The 18,461-nt window shown below is 41.6% G+C and overlaps 1 protein-coding gene across 7 annotated transcripts in view; it reads right to left on the bottom strand.

The window, feature by feature from the left end:
* Positions 1 to 14,246, bottom strand: part of TCERG1 (transcription elongation regulator 1) — a 64,258-nt gene extending 50,012 nt beyond the window's left edge. For 6 of the 7 annotated variants that reach the window (XR_003137045.3, XM_025448112.3, XM_049102414.1 and 3 more), the window contains exons 1-4: positions 14,118 to 14,246; positions 7,156 to 7,381; positions 4,432 to 4,584; positions 3,177 to 3,570 (exon numbers count right to left, since the gene is read on the bottom strand). Coding sequence is in view for 6 of the 7 variants with exons in the window: in XM_025448112.3 (XP_025303897.1) it covers positions 3,177 to 3,570; positions 4,432 to 4,584; positions 7,156 to 7,381; positions 14,118 to 14,176 (832 nt within the window). In the remaining variant the exon portion in view is untranslated. Of the gene's footprint in view, positions 1 to 3,176; positions 3,571 to 4,431; positions 4,585 to 7,155; positions 7,382 to 13,337; positions 13,461 to 14,117 lie in introns of those variants that run through there. The other variant, XM_025448114.3, reaches the window with a different exon arrangement.
* Between the last annotated feature and the right edge of the window lie 4,215 nt (positions 14,247 to 18,461).

Below are 18,461 nucleotides of genomic sequence, written 5' to 3'. Positions count from 1 at the left end.
ATTCGTATTTTATACTTCTTAAAAAGTTTTAGTTCTCAAATATTATAAAACATCTTTATTATTTATTTATAAACCATTTAGTTCCAAAACAGAATTCATTTTGGTAATTCACTGGTAACAAATACTTCATTTTTTCTTGATGTAAAGAAAAACTTCAAACTACCTGTACTGGACTAAGAATGAATTTATCAAATTAAATGAAATAAAACCGTGCATTCCCAATCTTTATGCCAATTTTATTCTAAGGGAAAGCACACTGTTGAATACAAGCCACCCAATAATCCAACTGACAAAATTTGTATCTTTTTCAGCTCCTACTAATGAAAAACTCACTTAGGCTGGGAAGATGTGAGCAATTTCATACTTGTTAATGCGGGACTCACCTTGGCTAAATAGACAGCAGGGCCAAACAAGTATCTTCAGGGGCCCAGGAATGAATTGTTGGTCTAGCATAGACCTAGCCTTAGGGTACAGTATCATATTAATATAATTTTATAGAACAGTGTGAAAAATACAAATTACATGCAACATTTGCCCAGTCCCATAAATATACCACTTAGCATTTGTAATCTACCGTAATGGCTGAAAATATGTCTAGTTATTCTTCCCAATGTCCCTGAGAAGGAGGGTTCCATCAGCATTTTTCACAAACTTGCACACAATAAAATGAGTTTATGCTCAACTGGAGCTAAAACATAAATTTCTTAATAATTTTTAGTTCCATTAACACACAGGACTATACCACAGTTCATACAACTACATTTTTAAAAATGTTATAGTAATAATTATTTAGATATAATTAGTAGAAGATAAAAAGTACTGTAGTCAGGAAAAGAATAGGAGTTACAAAAGTATCAAATTTCAAGTGGAAAGGAACACCAGTAGAGATGGCAAAAAGTTATTCACTCAACCCATTTCTCCTGTTGACACAGGATTTTCTAAATCTGATCGTGGCCATGAGTCATGAGAGGAAAGACACAAAGGCAATGAAAGAATTCAATGGAAAACTGGGAAAATGGTAGCTAGGACTTAATGGTCACTGAACTCCTGCCAACTCCTCTTGCTAAAATAACTAATGAAACGCTAGGCCTCAAATATACTACTAATCCAGCTTCAGATATTAATTTAAAAAGACAAGTGACTACAACAGATGGAGAAATACTAAGACTGCAGTATGACAACACTTCAGGATACTGAATCAAGTGAAATAAAAACAGACATCAGGAATACTCAGAAAGAACATCAAAAGTGATGCCTAAAGGCAGTAAAAAGAACATGTTTCTGCTATTCTGTTCTTAGAATAAGGGCCTCCCAATCAGTGAAGGGCAGTACAAAAAATGACAAACCACAGTTCTGAAAGGAATAGTTCATAGCAGCAAGACAGCTTTGGGCCAATGGATAGACCACTCTGATACAGAAACAGAATACACACAGGACAGTTAAAGTATTCTACTACCAACCTTCTTTAAAACAAAGTACTGCTCCTTCCCCTTCCTAAGAAGGAAGGTAACAAAGCATAAGCAACACAGCATCCACAGAGAACTGCAATGCTTTTATTAATCTCCTTCTGCCACTATCGCCACAGGTATGCCATAAAAACTGGCAGCTTCCTGAATTACCACACAGGTTTTGAGAAGCATGAGCCTACAAGAAGGGAAAAGCCCTCAGCCAGCTAGCTCCTGTCCGTTATACTTCCATGGCGGAATTCACCTTAGCTAAACGAGAAAATACTCGTAAAGCATTACTTACATCTTCCTACTAAGCGCATTTTCCCCCAAACTTCTAAAATATATCAAGTACAGCCGTTAAAATATATCAGAACAGTCTACATCAGGTGTACCTGACTTCTGCAGTTACTCCTTGTTATCAATCCAATTTGAATCTACTACTATTAAATCTCTCTCACTTCTTTCTTACAGGGTAAAAGACACTAATAATTCCCAAGTCCCTGAAGCTACGGGACTTTTCTTATTCTCATCTATTATCCAGGTAGCAAAATAATCCAACTTCTAATTATCTATAGGGTTAACTATGTATTTTCATGCCTGTATCATAACAAATAATCTAATTGGTAAAATCATTCTTTAATTATTTTTGGGCTCAATCTCAGCCTAAAATTAAGTAGCACCATATATATAAAAACACAAACAAAAAACCTCCCGGAACTAGTAGTGTAAATATAAACGACATCCTTTTAAGCAAATTAATTAATAATTCTTCTCTTCCCATTCCTAAAATCTGCTATTAATCCCCTCTCATCTTTTTCGGAAAGGTCTACCCCGGGGGGCCTCTGTGATGTGACACCTGAAAATTCTCTCACTTTTCTGACTGCTTCTATCTCTGCTCTTCATCCATCCACCTGTATCTTATTCTAAGACCTATTTACCTCTAAACGAGATTAATGAAAACTTCCTAGTAATTTTTCCTGATTTCAGTAACACCCTCACAGCAAAAACAAAGAATATCAGAAAAACGTTCCAGAACACTGCACTTACACAGGACCCCGGAACCTACCTCCTTCACCTATTTGTTCTTAAAACTCTTTGTAATCTAGTCTCACTCTAAATATGTTAACCGATATAACCACCCCCAACTCAGAAGTTTCTTAGCAATCCTATGAACTGTATTTGTTCTCATCTCCTGACCTTTGTTCATGCTGTCCTTCTACCTGAAAAAATATCTTTACTTTGAAACCTACTCGAGTCCTACCACCCATCCTTCTTGACCAACCTCAAAACCCAGTTTGTCCACCCATTTACTTGTCTCTCCCTATTCTTAACTTCCTACACCTTCTATTCTCACTGTATAATGACTGTGCACACTTCTAATTGTCCCACATGTTATGCTTGCCTCAATTAAAAAAACTGGAAGGCCTGGAAGGCAGGAACAAAGACACTTATTTTACAAACCCCTCGGCACCCAGCTTTACTATCGGCCAAGATGAACAGCTACTTCTGCACTCCCCGGTTTAGCTCCATGAATGCCAAAAGGACAAATAGTTTCTTCTTCTAATGTAAATTCCTGTTCCTTTTTTTAACCCAAAAATCTTAATGTCAATGTGTATTTTAAACAAAATCAAAGATAATACCTGAAACACTAGGATCATTTTGCAATGCAGTCCCTACTTGTCCATTTCTCTAGCCCCTGAATGAAAATACATGCTGGCTGGTACTCACTTGATACTGTCTGCGAAACCGAAGAGGCAGTTGTTGTGGTAGAAGTGGTAGAGGATGGGGTGGATGATGATGTTGAAGTGGACACTGCAGGTGCTGGGCTACTGGTTGTAGGGGTGGAAGCTCCTACTGCTTGTGCTTGTACTTGCGCCTGCACCTGGGCCTGCACCTGGGCCTGCGCCTGAGCCTGTGCTTGTGCCTGAGCCTGGGCCTGAGCCTGGGCCTGGGCCTGGGCCTGGGCCTGCGCTTGAGCTTGTGCTTGTGCCTGCGCCTGCGCCTGGGCCTGAACCTGAGCCTGGGCTGCAAGCATAGGTGTCAGTTCTGACTGCTGAATAACCTTAACTCCATCTGGTTTGGTCCATGCAGATTCACGTGTCCGAGCATTATAATAATAAACCTGCAGAGGAAGCAAAATCGTTGGTATCCCAGAATCTGTCAACTATCATTAAAAAACACTAATGCAACTATATTGTCTTAAAAGGTATTAAAAAAAAAAATTTAGAAAAAAGAAGTACATGGAAACTAGCTGTTGGTTTATTATAATACTAAAGGTAATACTAAAGGTAATTTTTCCCTTTTCACCCCTTCCCCTAATGTCCTATGAGCACACTGTCTTGAACATTAAAAGGAAACCAAAGTTATATTTTGTGTACAAAGTTAACACAGCAGGCCTCAGACTGCTCTCCATAAAAAGCCCTGTTTGCAAAGCTGACCCGTGACTGGCATTTGGACACCAGAATTCTAAGAGGGCTCCCACCATTCCCTGAAAATCCTGTACTCCTTGGCTCAGGCAAGCTTCAGTGGTAGGTAACACTTCACAGGTACCGTCACAATTCCATGCTGAAGGAATTAAACATGTTCTATGTTCTATTTGATTCCACTGAGGGGACTCTTGGAAGCTTGTGCCTGGTTTCCTCCAGTCTTTGCCCCATACACCTTTCTTTCTTTGCTGGTTTTGCTTCGGATCCTTTCACTGTAATTAGTCTTAGCTGTAAGTACTACTATATGCGGAGTTCTGGGAGTTCTCCTAGAGAACACCAAACCTCATGACACTTTAAAATCCAAGCTTCCAGAATCATAAGTAAACATATGTGAGCATTCCAGGCAACCCTACGTCTGTGCAGAAGTCCAATCCGGTGAGCCTTTCTTGGCGTTCTAACCTATCCAGTGCTTATCTGGAACTTGTTTCAATTGGCAAGGATACAGTCACTGATTTCCATCTGCCAGGATAACCACCTAAATATATTTTATAATTTACCTTCCCATCTGGAGTTTTATTTTCAACCCATATCTCCTCGGTAGGAGGCAGTGCTGGAGTACCAGGAGCAGTCACAGGAGGCATTCCTGGTGGAAACATCATACCCGGCGGAGGAGGCATGGTTCCCATGGGCGGAGGCATAAAAGGTGGTCTCTGTTGATTAAGGAAAACAGTAATGGTCACTTACATTTATCTTTCTTTTCCTTCAAATAACTAAATTCTACCCAATAGTAAAGTAGTATATAAGAGAAACTAGTTTTATAGTCCATTTAAATACATTCATCTAGGTTGTATAAGACAAGTTTCTCTTTAACAAAAATGACTACTCACTGAGGGGGGCACTTGACGGGATGAGCACTGGGTGTTATTCTGTATGTTGGTAAATTGAACACCAATAAAAAATAAATTTATTATTAAAAAAAATGACTACTAAAACAGACTTAACAAGAAATACATCAAAATACTGACAGGGTGGCACCCTGGGTGGCTCAGCGGTTTAGCGCCACCTATGGCCCAGGGCGTGATCCTGGAGGCCTGGGCTCCCTACATGCAGCCTGCTTCTCCCTTTGCCTGTGCCTCTGCCTCTCTCTCTCTGTGTTTCTCATGAATGAATGAATGAATGAATGAATAAATATTTTTTAAAAAAATACTAACAGGAGTCCTCACTGTGTTACAGCCTCATGGATGAATCAATCTTGCTATATTCTTTACTTTAACTGTATTATTTCATGACCCTGGGCAGTGGATTATTTTCAAAAGGAAAAAACTGATTTAGCATTTTGCTGAACACCAAGCACACCAATGCCTCCATACCTCATCTATGACAGGAACCAATCATAAGAGAAACATTATTTCATAAAATAACACAGCAAGAACTAAAAAAGAAAAATCAGCTATACCTAACCCTTTATTCTCTTTTCCTATAAAGCAGTTAACTATAATAAGGTAGGAAAATATTCATCATTTCCTTTTTTTCCCAAATAATACTAATAATGTAGCTTAAAAACACAAACATCAGGAAGTTTCAAAGACAGTTAAATAGTTATCCATTTTACTTTTAGTGAAAATAAGAACTTAAATGGTATATATTACAATTTTTAACAAATTTCCTGGAGCCATTGCTGATCTAATCCTATCTCTGACAATTCCTTTACTGTCATTCTTTAACAATTGCTGACACAAGACCCCAAGTCAAACAATTTAACTGCAACTGCTATATCTTAACTTACTAAAGCAGAAAAGTGGTCTGATATTTTAAAAACAGATTCTGAACAGGAATTTAAAAGATGCCTCTATAATCTATAAGTAACATTAAAATTGAACTACCCAAAGTATCTTAAACTGTATAATGGGACAAACACTATGCTAATAATATGAAACTGCATTTCCTTTTTCTAAAACGGTCTTTCCCATACTCCAGGTTTTTCTGGATTCAGTTTGGTCTTTCCAGCAACAGCACACAGACTTTCATCCTATGAAATAACCACCCTAAATACGTTTCATGCACCATTAGCTGGAAATCATTTGGATTTGAAGTAAAACCACTCTCTTATCCATCAAGACCAAGAAATGCATCACAACATTAGAAAATATCACATTACAACATCTGACTTATTTCCATTAGAGAGTTACATTAGTTCATTACATTTTATGGTTATTTCACAAGTAGATTTAACTCTTAAAGACACAAATTAGAATATATCCACCTATCATTACAAGTTATACCGGAGTCAGTAGGTCAAAAAGCTATTTCTTATTCTAATCTTCAAAGAAATATAAAACCATTTAATACTGGGGGGGGGGGGGGGGCATATAGGAACTATCCACTACTTGGAAGGCAATACAATTACTTAGCAAAATATTAAAACCTTGTGTCTCTTCCATAAATATAACCCTATCTAGACTGAATTAACTTCACTTAAATACTACATCGTTACCCTTTTCTATTTTTAGTAAGTTCAATCTTGATTATCTAAGCTAATGGAGGGCAGATGACAGCACTATATTCGGTTTCAGAGGTGTGCTGGCTAGATAAACATGAAAACAGATACATACTCAAACAAAAAGAATACAATCTCAAAAGTAGACATTTGAGAGTTGATATCTTCATGACATTTTAGACAATAAATGAGTCTATGTAAACTAGAGAAAAATATAATGCCTCAGGTTAAAATACCAAAAAAGCATTTATTTAAAGAAATACCACAATAATTCTATTTCTAAAATTTTAAGATAACCCTTTTTTTCTCCTCAGGGAGAGAAAATCCAAGTATTCCACTTACGTATTAATTGTCACTTTCTAGATTCTCTCCTAGGCATCATTTCTGGGGGAAACTGCTCAGAAATATATATACATACATTTACACTTCTTGGCAATATGGATCAATGAAAATAAATTTCGCTCACTCTACATATTAAGACTTCAAATTTCATATCCCATAAAGACATTACTAAATTCTCAAGAGACAAAGGCATGTAAGAACTACCCTGCTGAATCCTAGTTTTACATGTATGGTTTTTTTCCTATCACCATCTAAATTCCCATTCTGAATTTCTGTACTAATTATATTACCACTGCTTCTGGACAAAGATGCTAACATATGGATGTTCTCTTTAGCTCCCATTTTCCTATACAATGAAACTAAGAACTGGTTTTTAAGCAAAACTCATATATAATATCGATACTAACACTAACACAGAAACAGCAACCTCTACATTCTTTACCTGGAGGTGTGGAGGGCCCATGGGTGGAGGAATCCCTCCTGGAGGAGGCATTGGCGGCATATTAGGATCAAAAGGAGGGCGTCCAAAAGGGGGCCGAGGTGGTGGTGGAGGGCCTCGCATCATACCAAATGGTGGAGGAGGTCGCATAAGAGGTGGTGGGCCTCGCATCACTGCATTTGGTGGGGGAGCCGGGCCTCGGAACCTCAAGGCCTGCTGTTGAGCCATCCTGTGTGAGAAAGCAATGCATAAATTTTTCCTTCTCAAAATTATAAAATGTAGCTACTGATCTCTAATTAAAATCAAATTTAAAAGGCCCTTAAAAGCAAGTGGAGTTGTAAAGTCCTCATTTTGCAATCATCATGGCAAAAAGTACACTGGTAAGAATGATCAATGGTCACCAAATCTGGGAGGAACTTTGGATACGGATGATATTTGGATGGTCTTAAGACATTTCCCCACATGCTATTTACAGTTGCAGGATAGGATGAAGAAACACTACATATTAAGGAAACTGGGCAACATCCTGACCAAGTGATCAAAATTACTATCATCTAAAATGGATAAATGGATACCATGTGACTGAGAGGGATACAGTATCACCTATTACAGGCAAGAATGTATAACCTCAATCTAATAATGAGGAGATACTAGACAAACACGCGTGATCCCGGAGTCAGAGGATTGAGTCCCGCATCGGGCTCCTTGCATGGAGCCTGCTTCTCCCTCTCCCTATGTCTCTGTGTCTCTCATGAATAAATGAATAAAATTTTATTAAAAAAAAAATTATGAAGTCGGATAACTGTGTTGTAGTTAAGAGAGTATCTCAATTCTTAGAAAATAGACACTTAAGTACTTAGGGGTAAAGGGCCATAGTATATGTATCTTACTTTCAAATGGTTCAGACTAACAAAGAGCATGCATACATGCAAATTATATAGCAGAAGAGAGAAAATATTAACAATAGGTGATTACCTTCATTTTTGGAAATTCTTGAAATTACTTCCAAATACAAAGTTTTTACAGGAGAGGTGGGCAGTGGCTTCAGAGATCACAAGTATTCTTTAATTAAATGAAAAGCCTTTTGCTACACTGCACCCCACTCCATCCTTCAAACTCTAGCTAAACACCTTGGTTTTCTCCATGGCACTTCAACAGATAGGTAGTAACATCTAACGTAGTATTATCCACCTCTTCTTACAAGTGCTTTTTCAAAAAATTACTAACTCTGCTTACTCTATGTCAGGCAGTGCTCTAAGCTCTTTTTAAGTGATTTAACCACCATAATAACCCTATGACGTAAGACACTAGAGTTGACCCTTGAACAACACAGGTTTTAACTGCGCAGGTCCACTTACAGGCAAATGTTTTTCACTAAATTCAGTACGGTACTAACTTATAGTCTCCTCCTTATGATTTTCTTTTCTCTAGCTAACTTTATTGTAAGAATACAGTATACAATACATATAACATACAAAACATGTGTTAATCAATTGCTTATGTTATGGATAAGGCTTCCAGACAAGAACAGGCTATTAATGGATGAGTTTTGGGGGGAGTCAAAAGTTCTGCTTGAATTTTCAAATTGCATGGGGGCTGGGGGTCAGCATCCCTATCACCCACCCACATTGTTCAAAGCTCAACTGCATGATCAACCTCATTTTAAAGATGAGGACATTAAGACACAGAAAAGGTAAGTATCACTTGCCCAAGACCTCACAGCTGGTTCAGCAGTAAAACTAGGATTTGAACACAGGCAATTGGCTCTTAAACACTACGCCCTGTTGTCTACATAAGGCCCTTTAGAGCAGAAATTAGGTCTGTCCCGCTACCCTGTATATTCCTAGCACACAGGTCTGCACACGGTAGGTCTCAGTATGTGTGCAATCAACCGATGAATACCTAGGTGATATCCTACACAAGCTACCTTACAAGTAGGTTATGCAGAATATTCTAAAAACTATTTTTAAGGTAATTCGCCTTATTTTTCTCAGTAGCTACTCTCTCTCCTTTACACATGAAATTTACATTTCTGTGCTCACAAGATTACTAGTTACATTCCTTATGTATATTTGAAAATAATAATTTTTATACTCTCCTCACCAAGCTCTTCCAACTTTTCTGCATTTTTCAACCTTCTGCTTAAGATTATCCTTTGAACTTTCTAAATTTTCCACACTGTAGGTCAACTGTCACAAAAAAATCCTAAGAATCAATATGCCTTCCATGAGAACGCCAGGATTATAAATAAACACATCCAAGAATTATTATACCAAGTGTATTTAACCAAAATTGCAAATGATTGTACACTCAAGGTTACAAAGTATGAGGTAAAAATAGTGACTACAAAAAAGCAGCAATGATTGTATCAGAATAATTAGTCTTCTTCAAACCATAGGCACCCCCCAAAGACAGCCATTGTTACTGAAGAAAATCTTAACCTTTGGGCAGAAAAATATTAAAAGCCAAGGAAAGATACTCTGTTTCAGCACTGAGTTAAAAATGCACCTTAATCTTCTGATTTCCTTTGAGTCTGCCTCTCCCTTTTTGAAAAATTTACAGTAATTCTTTCTTTAGAATTTCACTTCCTAGTTAACAGCTTGAAGTTAAGCGTTTAGGCTCTAGAATCACAGAAAAGTCAAATCAGGGCTCTGCTTCTTGTTGTGAGGCTCGTTACATAATTTCTGAGCTTGAGTATACTCAGATGTAAATTAGCAGGGGAAGAGAAATAAAACCTATCTCCTAACTCTCTGTTCAATGAGATAATCCCTGTGAAACATTTAGGATAGTATCCGGTACACAGTAATCGACTTTATCATTACTTTCGTTCCCCTATAAAACCTAGCACAGTGCACTACTTGAAAAGACACTTCACTGGCAATTTGACTAAACAACTTAGCTATCAAGTCTGCCACTAAAAATGGTGACAAGATTCACAGAATTTCCCCCATCAACAGCCTAAAGTTGGCATCTTCTGATTCAGATCTGTATGACACACGTGCAGAGCTCTTTATACCAGTTTCATCCCAACAACCTTACTAGAAACTGCGAGGAAAACATGAGCTAAAAAGTACTTGGAGCGACACCTAGCAGTTAAGTCTTCACTAAGTATTAGCTAGTATTACTGTGGCTATAACATTAGTATATAGGAAGATGAGTAGGTGTTAAACGGTATTAATATTAGAACGTTAGCTTCACTATAGCGTTAGCTATATTGCCATAGCTATATTATATATTGCCATAGCTATATAATAGCTATATTACTATAATTACTATTACCAGACTCCCTATAACTGACCCCTCTGTAACCTGACCTCTCTATAGACTCCAGTCTTCTTTTTTGATCAAATACTTGAACAGTTCATTACCTTGAAGCCTCTGCCTGGCATGCTTTTCCCCAGATGTTTACATAACTGGCTCATTATTCTGTCTCAGTTCAAACGTTACCTCAAACTCTTTTCCCATCCCAAACCTCTCCCAATCCCTCTGGCTCATTACTCAATGTGAATTTTCAATTATGATAAATGCTATAGAGCAATTCCTCACTTGTTTACTTCTGTATTATCTCTACCCACTAGTATATAATTTCCTTTTAGTGTACTGCCGCAACCCAGTGCCCAGGATGATACTTGTTCAAGCATTACTCCTTTAATGAGAGTGAAAACTGGATACTTCTTATATACTAGACAAGTTATATGGACAGTATTTATACCAACTCGTTTATACTCAGACAACCAGTAAGGTTAAGTTTGGCACCACTGAAACTATGACACAAAAAAATAACTTGTTTAAAGCAGCTAGCCAGGGATAGCACCAGTGTACTCTTATGCACATTGTACAGTTGGGGAAATTGAGATTGCAAGTACCTTGTTGTAAGATGTAAAGCATTAATAGGTAAACAAAGCCCTCAGATAAAGGATCTACAGAAACAGGACTCTACAGAAGTTTTGTTAATGGTCCTCAAACATGAAGGGATAGGTGGCATTTGAATCTCTGAATAAATTCTATCTACTGTGGGTTACTGGCATCCCTACCACTTTCAATCCTTTTGGAAAACAGAAGGCTTCTTATATGAATAAAAAAATAGCTTTTTTTTCCGCAAAAGAACAAATGTATTTCCCTACAAGTATTCTATCCAGATATGCAACGCCCTCTGTAGTGAAGACAACACTGCAAGTACTTTAATAGAAGGGGCAAAAATAGAGAGGTGCTACTGGTATATGGGAATCAAATTAAGTGGTAGGGCTGTAAAGAGACCTAGACCCTGCCAATTACTCGGTGACCCTGCAAAAGGCTCTTCACACTTGCAGGCTGATCATCTGATGAGATTAGTTTAATTTAGAATTTAGATCAGTCTTTTTTTTTTTTTTTAATTTTTTTATTTATTTATGATAGTCACACACACAGAGAGAGAGAGAGAGGCAGAGACACAGGCAGAGGGAGAAGCAGGCTCCATGCAGGGAGCCCGACGTGGGATTCGATCCCGGGTCTCCAGGATCGCGCCCTGGGCCAAAGGCAGGCGCTAAACCGCTGCGCCACCCAGGGATCCCAGAATTTAGATCAGTCTTAAGTAGCATGGAAGCTCCTTGAGGACAAAAGGTTTCTAGTCTGGTTCAAGAGACTCTAATGCCAGCAGGTACCTAGGTCAATGACTGTCACAGAGCACACACAAAATATAGGTCCAATAAGGAAACCATCTCTAAATTTCCTATATTATTTACCATACATCCATTGAATACCTTATTTGCCAGGCACTACTACAGACAGAACATGATATACATTAAGAATACAAATACAAAAACTAAGGCTCAATTTCTACCATCAAAGAAGCCACATAAATAGATAATCTCTTAAACCATGAGAAATGCTAAAATAAATTATTTTATTTACATGAAATAGTTTTTACAATACGCTCTGGAAGCAACTTCCAACCCAAGAGGCCAAGGTATAAAATATACGCAAGAGAACACCTAATTTAAAACCCTATTCAAGTCAGTTTTACAACAATATCTAGGCTACTATTAATAAAATCTAAAAGGGGGCAGCCCCAGTGGCGCAGCGGTTTGGCGCCGCCTGCAGCCTGGGGTGTAATCCTGGAGACCCGGGATCGACTCCCACGTCGGGCTCCCTGCATGGAGCCTGCTTCTCCCTCTGCCTGTGTCTCTGCCTCTCTCTCTCTGTGTCAATGAATAAATAAATAAAATCTTTAAAAAAAAAATAAAAAAGTCTAAAAGGCTACTCATTGTGAAGCTCTAAAATGCAAAGTAATGTTCCCAATATAACTAGCTAAGTAACTATTCTCTTGAGAGCACAATCAGGAATAAACGTTCCATCACTAATACTGAACCACCCTGACAATGCACTTTGATCACTCATTACTAAAGTGTACCTAAGGGGGGGGGGGGAGGGGAGGGGAGGGGCCACTGGATGGCTCAGCGGTGGAGCGTCAGCCTTTGGCTCAGGTCGTGATCCCCCAGGTCTTGGGATGGAGTCCTGCATCAGGCTCCACACAGGCAGCCTGTTTCTCCCTCCACCTGTCTCTCTGCCTCTCATGAATAAATAAATTAAATCTTTAAAAAATAAAGTGTACATATGGGGTTTAAAGGATTTGAAATTCATCTCTGAAAGAAAACAAGATTTTATTCCTGTCAAACAAGGATTTTTGTGTGTGACAATTCATAATTTAGAAAATTTTTTTCTCCTGAAAACTTGAGTAACAATACCCATTTCTTTATACAATTTCATCTTGAACTCCAGACAATGCTAAAGAGTCCTCATAACCTACACTGCTCTTTTTCATTTCCAGACGCTGACAATGGCACAATTCAGAATGAGAGCTGAACATCTGAAATGACATTTTCCCCCATGCAAGGGGGCTTAAAAAAAAAAAAAAAATGTACCGAACATACATAAAGCTCCGTCCCTCTGGTCCTCAAAAATCGCTGACTAAAGAATTTTACTTTATCAAGACACTTTACGGAACCACATCTTAATCGCAGATTCCAGAGGAGGAAAGGTCACTTGCACTCTTCAGGGCAATGGCGTAAGCAAAAGTATGGAAGAGCGATCCAGACTGCAGGCTCGGGAGCCCGCCCGCCTGGGTTCGAGCCACTTCCTGGAGCCACGATCCCACCTATGCGGCCTCGTCCCACTTCCTCGACCTCTGCGAGGTGCAGTTTCCTCACCTGTAAGATGGGCAAGTAACTTAACTGGAGAGGACTCTGGTCTGTGGCCTGCAGAATGACAATAGCAACTACTCCAAAGGCGCACAGAAGCAGCACGTAACAAACGGCTGCGGCTACCGCTGTGGTTCACGCCGCCGCCCGGAGAAGCGCAGCGGGGGGGAAAGGAAGGAAACACACAGGAAGTTCAGAAAAGCAAGCGACGTGGGGGACGAAGGTTCGGGGCAGACGCGGAGACCCCGCGGGCCGCGGAGGGCGTGGGCAAGGCTGGGCCAGGAGGGGCCGGGGGGTCCCGGGAGCTGAGCGCGGGGGGAGGGGGGCCGAGGGGGGACGCCCGGCCCGCCGCGGTGCGGAGCCCGGAGGGAGGCTGAGGGGGGCTGAGGAGGGCTGAGGAGGGCTGAGGAGGGCTGACGGGGGCTGACGGGGGCTGACCGGGGCCGACCGGGGCCGAGGCGGAGGCGGCACGCGGCTGAGGCGGCGGCGCCGCAAGGCGGGAACGCCGGGCCCCGCCCGGAGGCCGCAGGCCGCAGCCCGCGAGGGGCGCCGCGGCCCCGCGGAAGCGTCGGGCAGCGCCGGCCCAAGGCGCCGGAGGCCGCGGCCCAGCCCCGGCCCGGCTCTCTCATTCAAGCCACCTTCCCCTTCCCCCTTCGCCAGCCCCATGCGGTCCTGGCCCCGAGCCGCCGCGGCTCCTCCGCCCACCCCCCCACCGCGGACCTCCGCGCCGCAGGCGGAGCCCCTGGGACTCCCCCGTGCTGAAATGTAAGAGGGGGCAGCGCCCCTTACCTGAGCTCCCCCGGGTTGAATCGCTCACCGTCCCCCCCGTCCCCGCCACGCTCCGCCATTACAGAGGGCCGCGTTCATCCACCCGCCGACTGAGCGTCCCCTATTGGCCGGACGCGTCGTCAATCCCGTGCGAGCGAGGCGGAGAGCGCAGAGATCCGTGAGCTGATTGGTGCAGCTTCCCATCAATCCTCGGGCTGAGGGCGGTACCCGCCTCACGATTGGCGGACGGGCCCGCCGACTTTGAAAGCGGTATCCAGACAGCCAGGTGATTGGTCACTCGGAGGCTTTATGGGAAATGAGACGGGCGCGACGAGGAACCGCCGGCGCCCTCTCGCGGCAAGCAGGACGAGGTCCTCCCGCGGACCGCCGGCTGCGGTAGCCACGTGTCTGCCGGCTTCCAGGAAAGCCAGCTCTGAAGCCATGTTGGCCCCCTCCTAGCAATACTGGCCCCGCGGAGCCCCTTTCCGTGGCGAGAGCCAATCAAACCCCGACCCGGGCCGCGCCCACACCGATCACGGCGCGGCTGTGGCAAGAGGCGTCTCCCGGCTTTTCCGAGTCGGGCGCTGCGGCCCGCGCGGTCGGCGCTAGACGGCGAGCTCGGAAGCGCGTCCTCGCGAGCAGCCCGGCGGGCGGGCGGGCGGGCGGGGTGCGCGGGTCGCGGAGACGGCCAGCCTCTGCTCGCGTTGCTCCCTACGGAGCATCCGACCCTCAACCTCGAGGCACGCCTGTCCGAAATCCGCGCACCCTGATTCCCGGAGGCAATTCTGCTCATTCCTCTTTTTGTTAAAGGTGGGGAAAACCTGAAAGACGAATCTTTAGGCTCGGGTATCGTAGGCGTAATGAAGATGACCCCTAACCAAACAGTATCGAACCCATCAAAATATTTAAATAATAACATCTTTTTTTTTTTTTTTTTTTTTCCCAAAATAATGGATCCTTTTTACTCAGACCTAACCGCCTGCAGCAGGCCCGGCCCTCGGGACTTGACGCGCTCTCCGACGTCTGCGAACACGGGCAGGCGGGAACCGGGAGGAGCCGCAGCCGCTAAAGGCAACGGAGGTGCGGACGAGTCCCGAAACTTCGCAGAACTAGTAAGTGGCACAGCGTGACCTTAAACCCAAAGCAGGGTGGCCGCAAAGCCCCCATTCTTAAGGACCGTATCCAAGAAAATTGAAAACGTGACACCCACACAAAAACATGTGCTAAGTGTTTATAGCAGCGTTATCCAGAATAGCCAAAAAAGTAAAGTCACCCAAATGTCCAATCAACAAGTAACGAGTGGATTTAAAAAGAAAAAAAAAAGTGCTATATCCATACAAAGGAATATTAGTCATGAAAAGGAAGTACTGATACATGCTACAACATAGATGAACCATGAAAACATTTTGCTAAGTGGGGGAAGAAAAAAAAAAAAAAAAACAGAAAAAGCTACGTATTGTATGATTCCCTTTATATTAACTGCCTGGGATAGACAAATCCAAACAGACAAAGTAGATTAGTGGCTTCCAGGGGGTGAAGGGAGTGACTGCCAATTGGTATGGGATTACTTTTCGGATAGGATGAATATGTTCTGGAATTAGATAGTGATGATGAGTGTTGCACAATTTGGTAATATACTAAAATGCGTTGAACTGTAGAGCGTTTTTTTTTAAAGATTTTTTTTATTTATTTATTCATGACAGAGAGAGAGGCAGAGACACAGGCAGAGGGAGAAGCAGGGAGCCCGATGTAGGACTCCATCCCAGGTCTCCAGGATCATGCCCTGGGCAGAAGGCAGGCGCTAAACTGCTGAGCCACCCAGGCTGCCCTGAACTGTACAGTTTTAAGGATAAAGTTTATTTTATGTGAATTATATTGTAATAAACACTTGCTATACTGAACCCCACTAAAATATTCAAAATCAATTAAGTATGATAAAATGTAATCAGGGCTGAACAGAGTTTTGAGGTGATCAGTTGGTGAAAGAAAGAATGGTTTAAATTTCACTACAGGGGGATCCCTGGGTGGCTCAGCGGTTTAGCGCCTGCCTTTGGCCCAGGGCGCGATCCTGGAGTCCCGGGATTGAGTCCCATGTCGGGCTCCCGGCATGGAGCCTGCTTCTCCCTCTGCCTGTGTCTCTGGCTCTCTCTCTCTCCCTCTCTCTCTCTCTCTCTGTCTTATCATGAATAAATAAATAAATAAATCTTTAAAAATAAATAAACTTCACTACATATGTGACATTCAAACAAACTGGAGTCTAAGAGTGAGAGGTTAGGTCTCTTTTTCAACATCAGTATGCATTCCCAAATCCTGGCAAACTATTCTGAGATTAATACTGGTATAGATGGCTGACAACAAACTAATCCCCGTGGCTGGGGGAGAAATAAAACACCTCAAAATAGTTATCTTCTAGAAAGCAAATCACTGGCTTGTTCAAAAAGTGAAAACAAACTATCAGCTTGAATGAATGGACGAAACTCTTTGCAGTTGTAATGAAAATTTTATCCTTTGCTAGTTTTATTACTTATATCTACATATAGACATTTAGATTTTTAAATCTTATTGTATTATCTTCTTTTTAAATTTTAGAGCAGGCATACATACATATGTATATATATGGTATATATACATGCTTATACATGTATAATCATTTCATTTTTTCATTGCCACAACTTATTCACATAAACTTGAGCTTGAAATTCAGTTATTTTGCACTCAATAGTTACAAAAATCATACTGCAAATATCTGATCTTTGCAGACCAAATGCACATTCCAATAGTCAAAGCTTGATGAGCCAGGATACTAAAACTGTGCCTATCTACACAGAACAGAAAAACAAATACCACCTTTGCCCAATTGGCAGCAATTGAATTATGGACCCTAAAACTTACTATATCAAAATGAGGTAAAGAGACGGTGTTTGTTTAAGACTAATTAGTATCAAGGCTTTAAGTTTTAGCTATGAAGCTAAAACTTCTTCAGAAGTGATCTTGAAAAATGGTTCCAATGCAGAATCAGGCTTTTCTTTTTAATAACTACCATTTTTAAGCACCATCTTAAACCTATGGTGGGTACTTTGCATGCACTGTCTTTAATCTCCTCAACAGCCCTGCAAGGCAGACCTGCTGTCACCATTTTACATATGGAAAAACTGAGGGAGCACATAACTGGCTCGAAGTGACATGCACACAGCTAATAAGAAGTGAAGCTATGGGATCCCTGGGTGGCGCAGCGGTTTAGCACCTGCCTTTGGCCCAGGGCGCGATCCTGGAGACCCGGGATCGAATCCCACGTCGGGCTCCCGGTGCATGGAGCCTGCTTCTCCCTCTGCCTGTGTCTCTGCCTCTCTCTCTCTCTCTGTGACTATCATAAATAAATAAAAATTAAAAAAAAAAAAAGAAGTGAAGCTAGGATTCAAGCACAGATTTATGTCACACCAAAACCAATTGGGTACTGCTAAATCCCACATCTCACCCAAACCACAAAGATAGCATAGCTAATATATCATTTCTTCCTCTTTCATCTAGACTGAAATACTTTGAAAGGACTCTATTTTCTTCACTGAATCCCCAAGTCCTGGTAGAGTGTTCATTTACCTATGAAGCAATACTATCCACTGTGCTGTGCAGCTATATTGTTCCTTCCTGGAAATACTTGTCTTTGAAACACTGAAAGAGAAGTCAGAAATGGAGATACACTTGCTGACTACCTAAGAGGCCAGATAGACAGCAGTTGCTAACAGGTTTTCGAGTAAATGAGAACAGGGTTCTCATACTGGCTCTACTAACTACTGGCTGTGTAATCCTGGGCAAATTACTTGACTTCCCACAGCTTCAGCTTCTTTATGTGGAAAAGAAAGAGTTGCTGTGAGGTTTTATAAATAACCATTTGCCATGGCCTAGGCAACAATTGACAAGCCTCAATAAAATTTGTTAACCGAGTTGCTCTAGGGCATTTTGCTAGCTAATGCTTCACCTAAATGTTTAAGATCAAGATAGTCTTTAGCTTTGTCACCCATACATGTGAAAACAGTGAGCTCTCAGCCAAGATACTAGAACAATATTAGTCTCTGAATAGTAAACATCACACTAAATCAACATAAGGATCAGAGCAGAAAATCATCATAGCAGCTTACCTGTGCCTTTTTTCACTCAGGTAACTCCTTATCTGTATTAGTTATCTATTTCTGGGTATAACAAATTGCCCCACAATTTAACAGCTTAAGGCAACAAAATTTACTATTTCACAGTTTCCTTGGGTCAGGAGTCCAGGCGCAGCCCCTGGCTGTAAGTCTCTTGTCAGATGGCAGTCAGGCTGGCAACCAAGATGGAAGACTCACCTGAAGTTTAAGGATCTGCTTCTAA

The sequence above is a fragment of the Canis lupus genome, chromosome 2 (genome assembly GCF_003254725.2).
Source record: "Canis lupus dingo isolate Sandy chromosome 2, ASM325472v2, whole genome shotgun sequence".
Taxonomy (NCBI): Eukaryota; Metazoa; Chordata; class Mammalia; order Carnivora; family Canidae; genus Canis; species Canis lupus.
The sequence above is the reverse complement of the archived record's forward strand: the minus strand, read 5'-3'. Positions and strand labels throughout refer to the sequence as shown.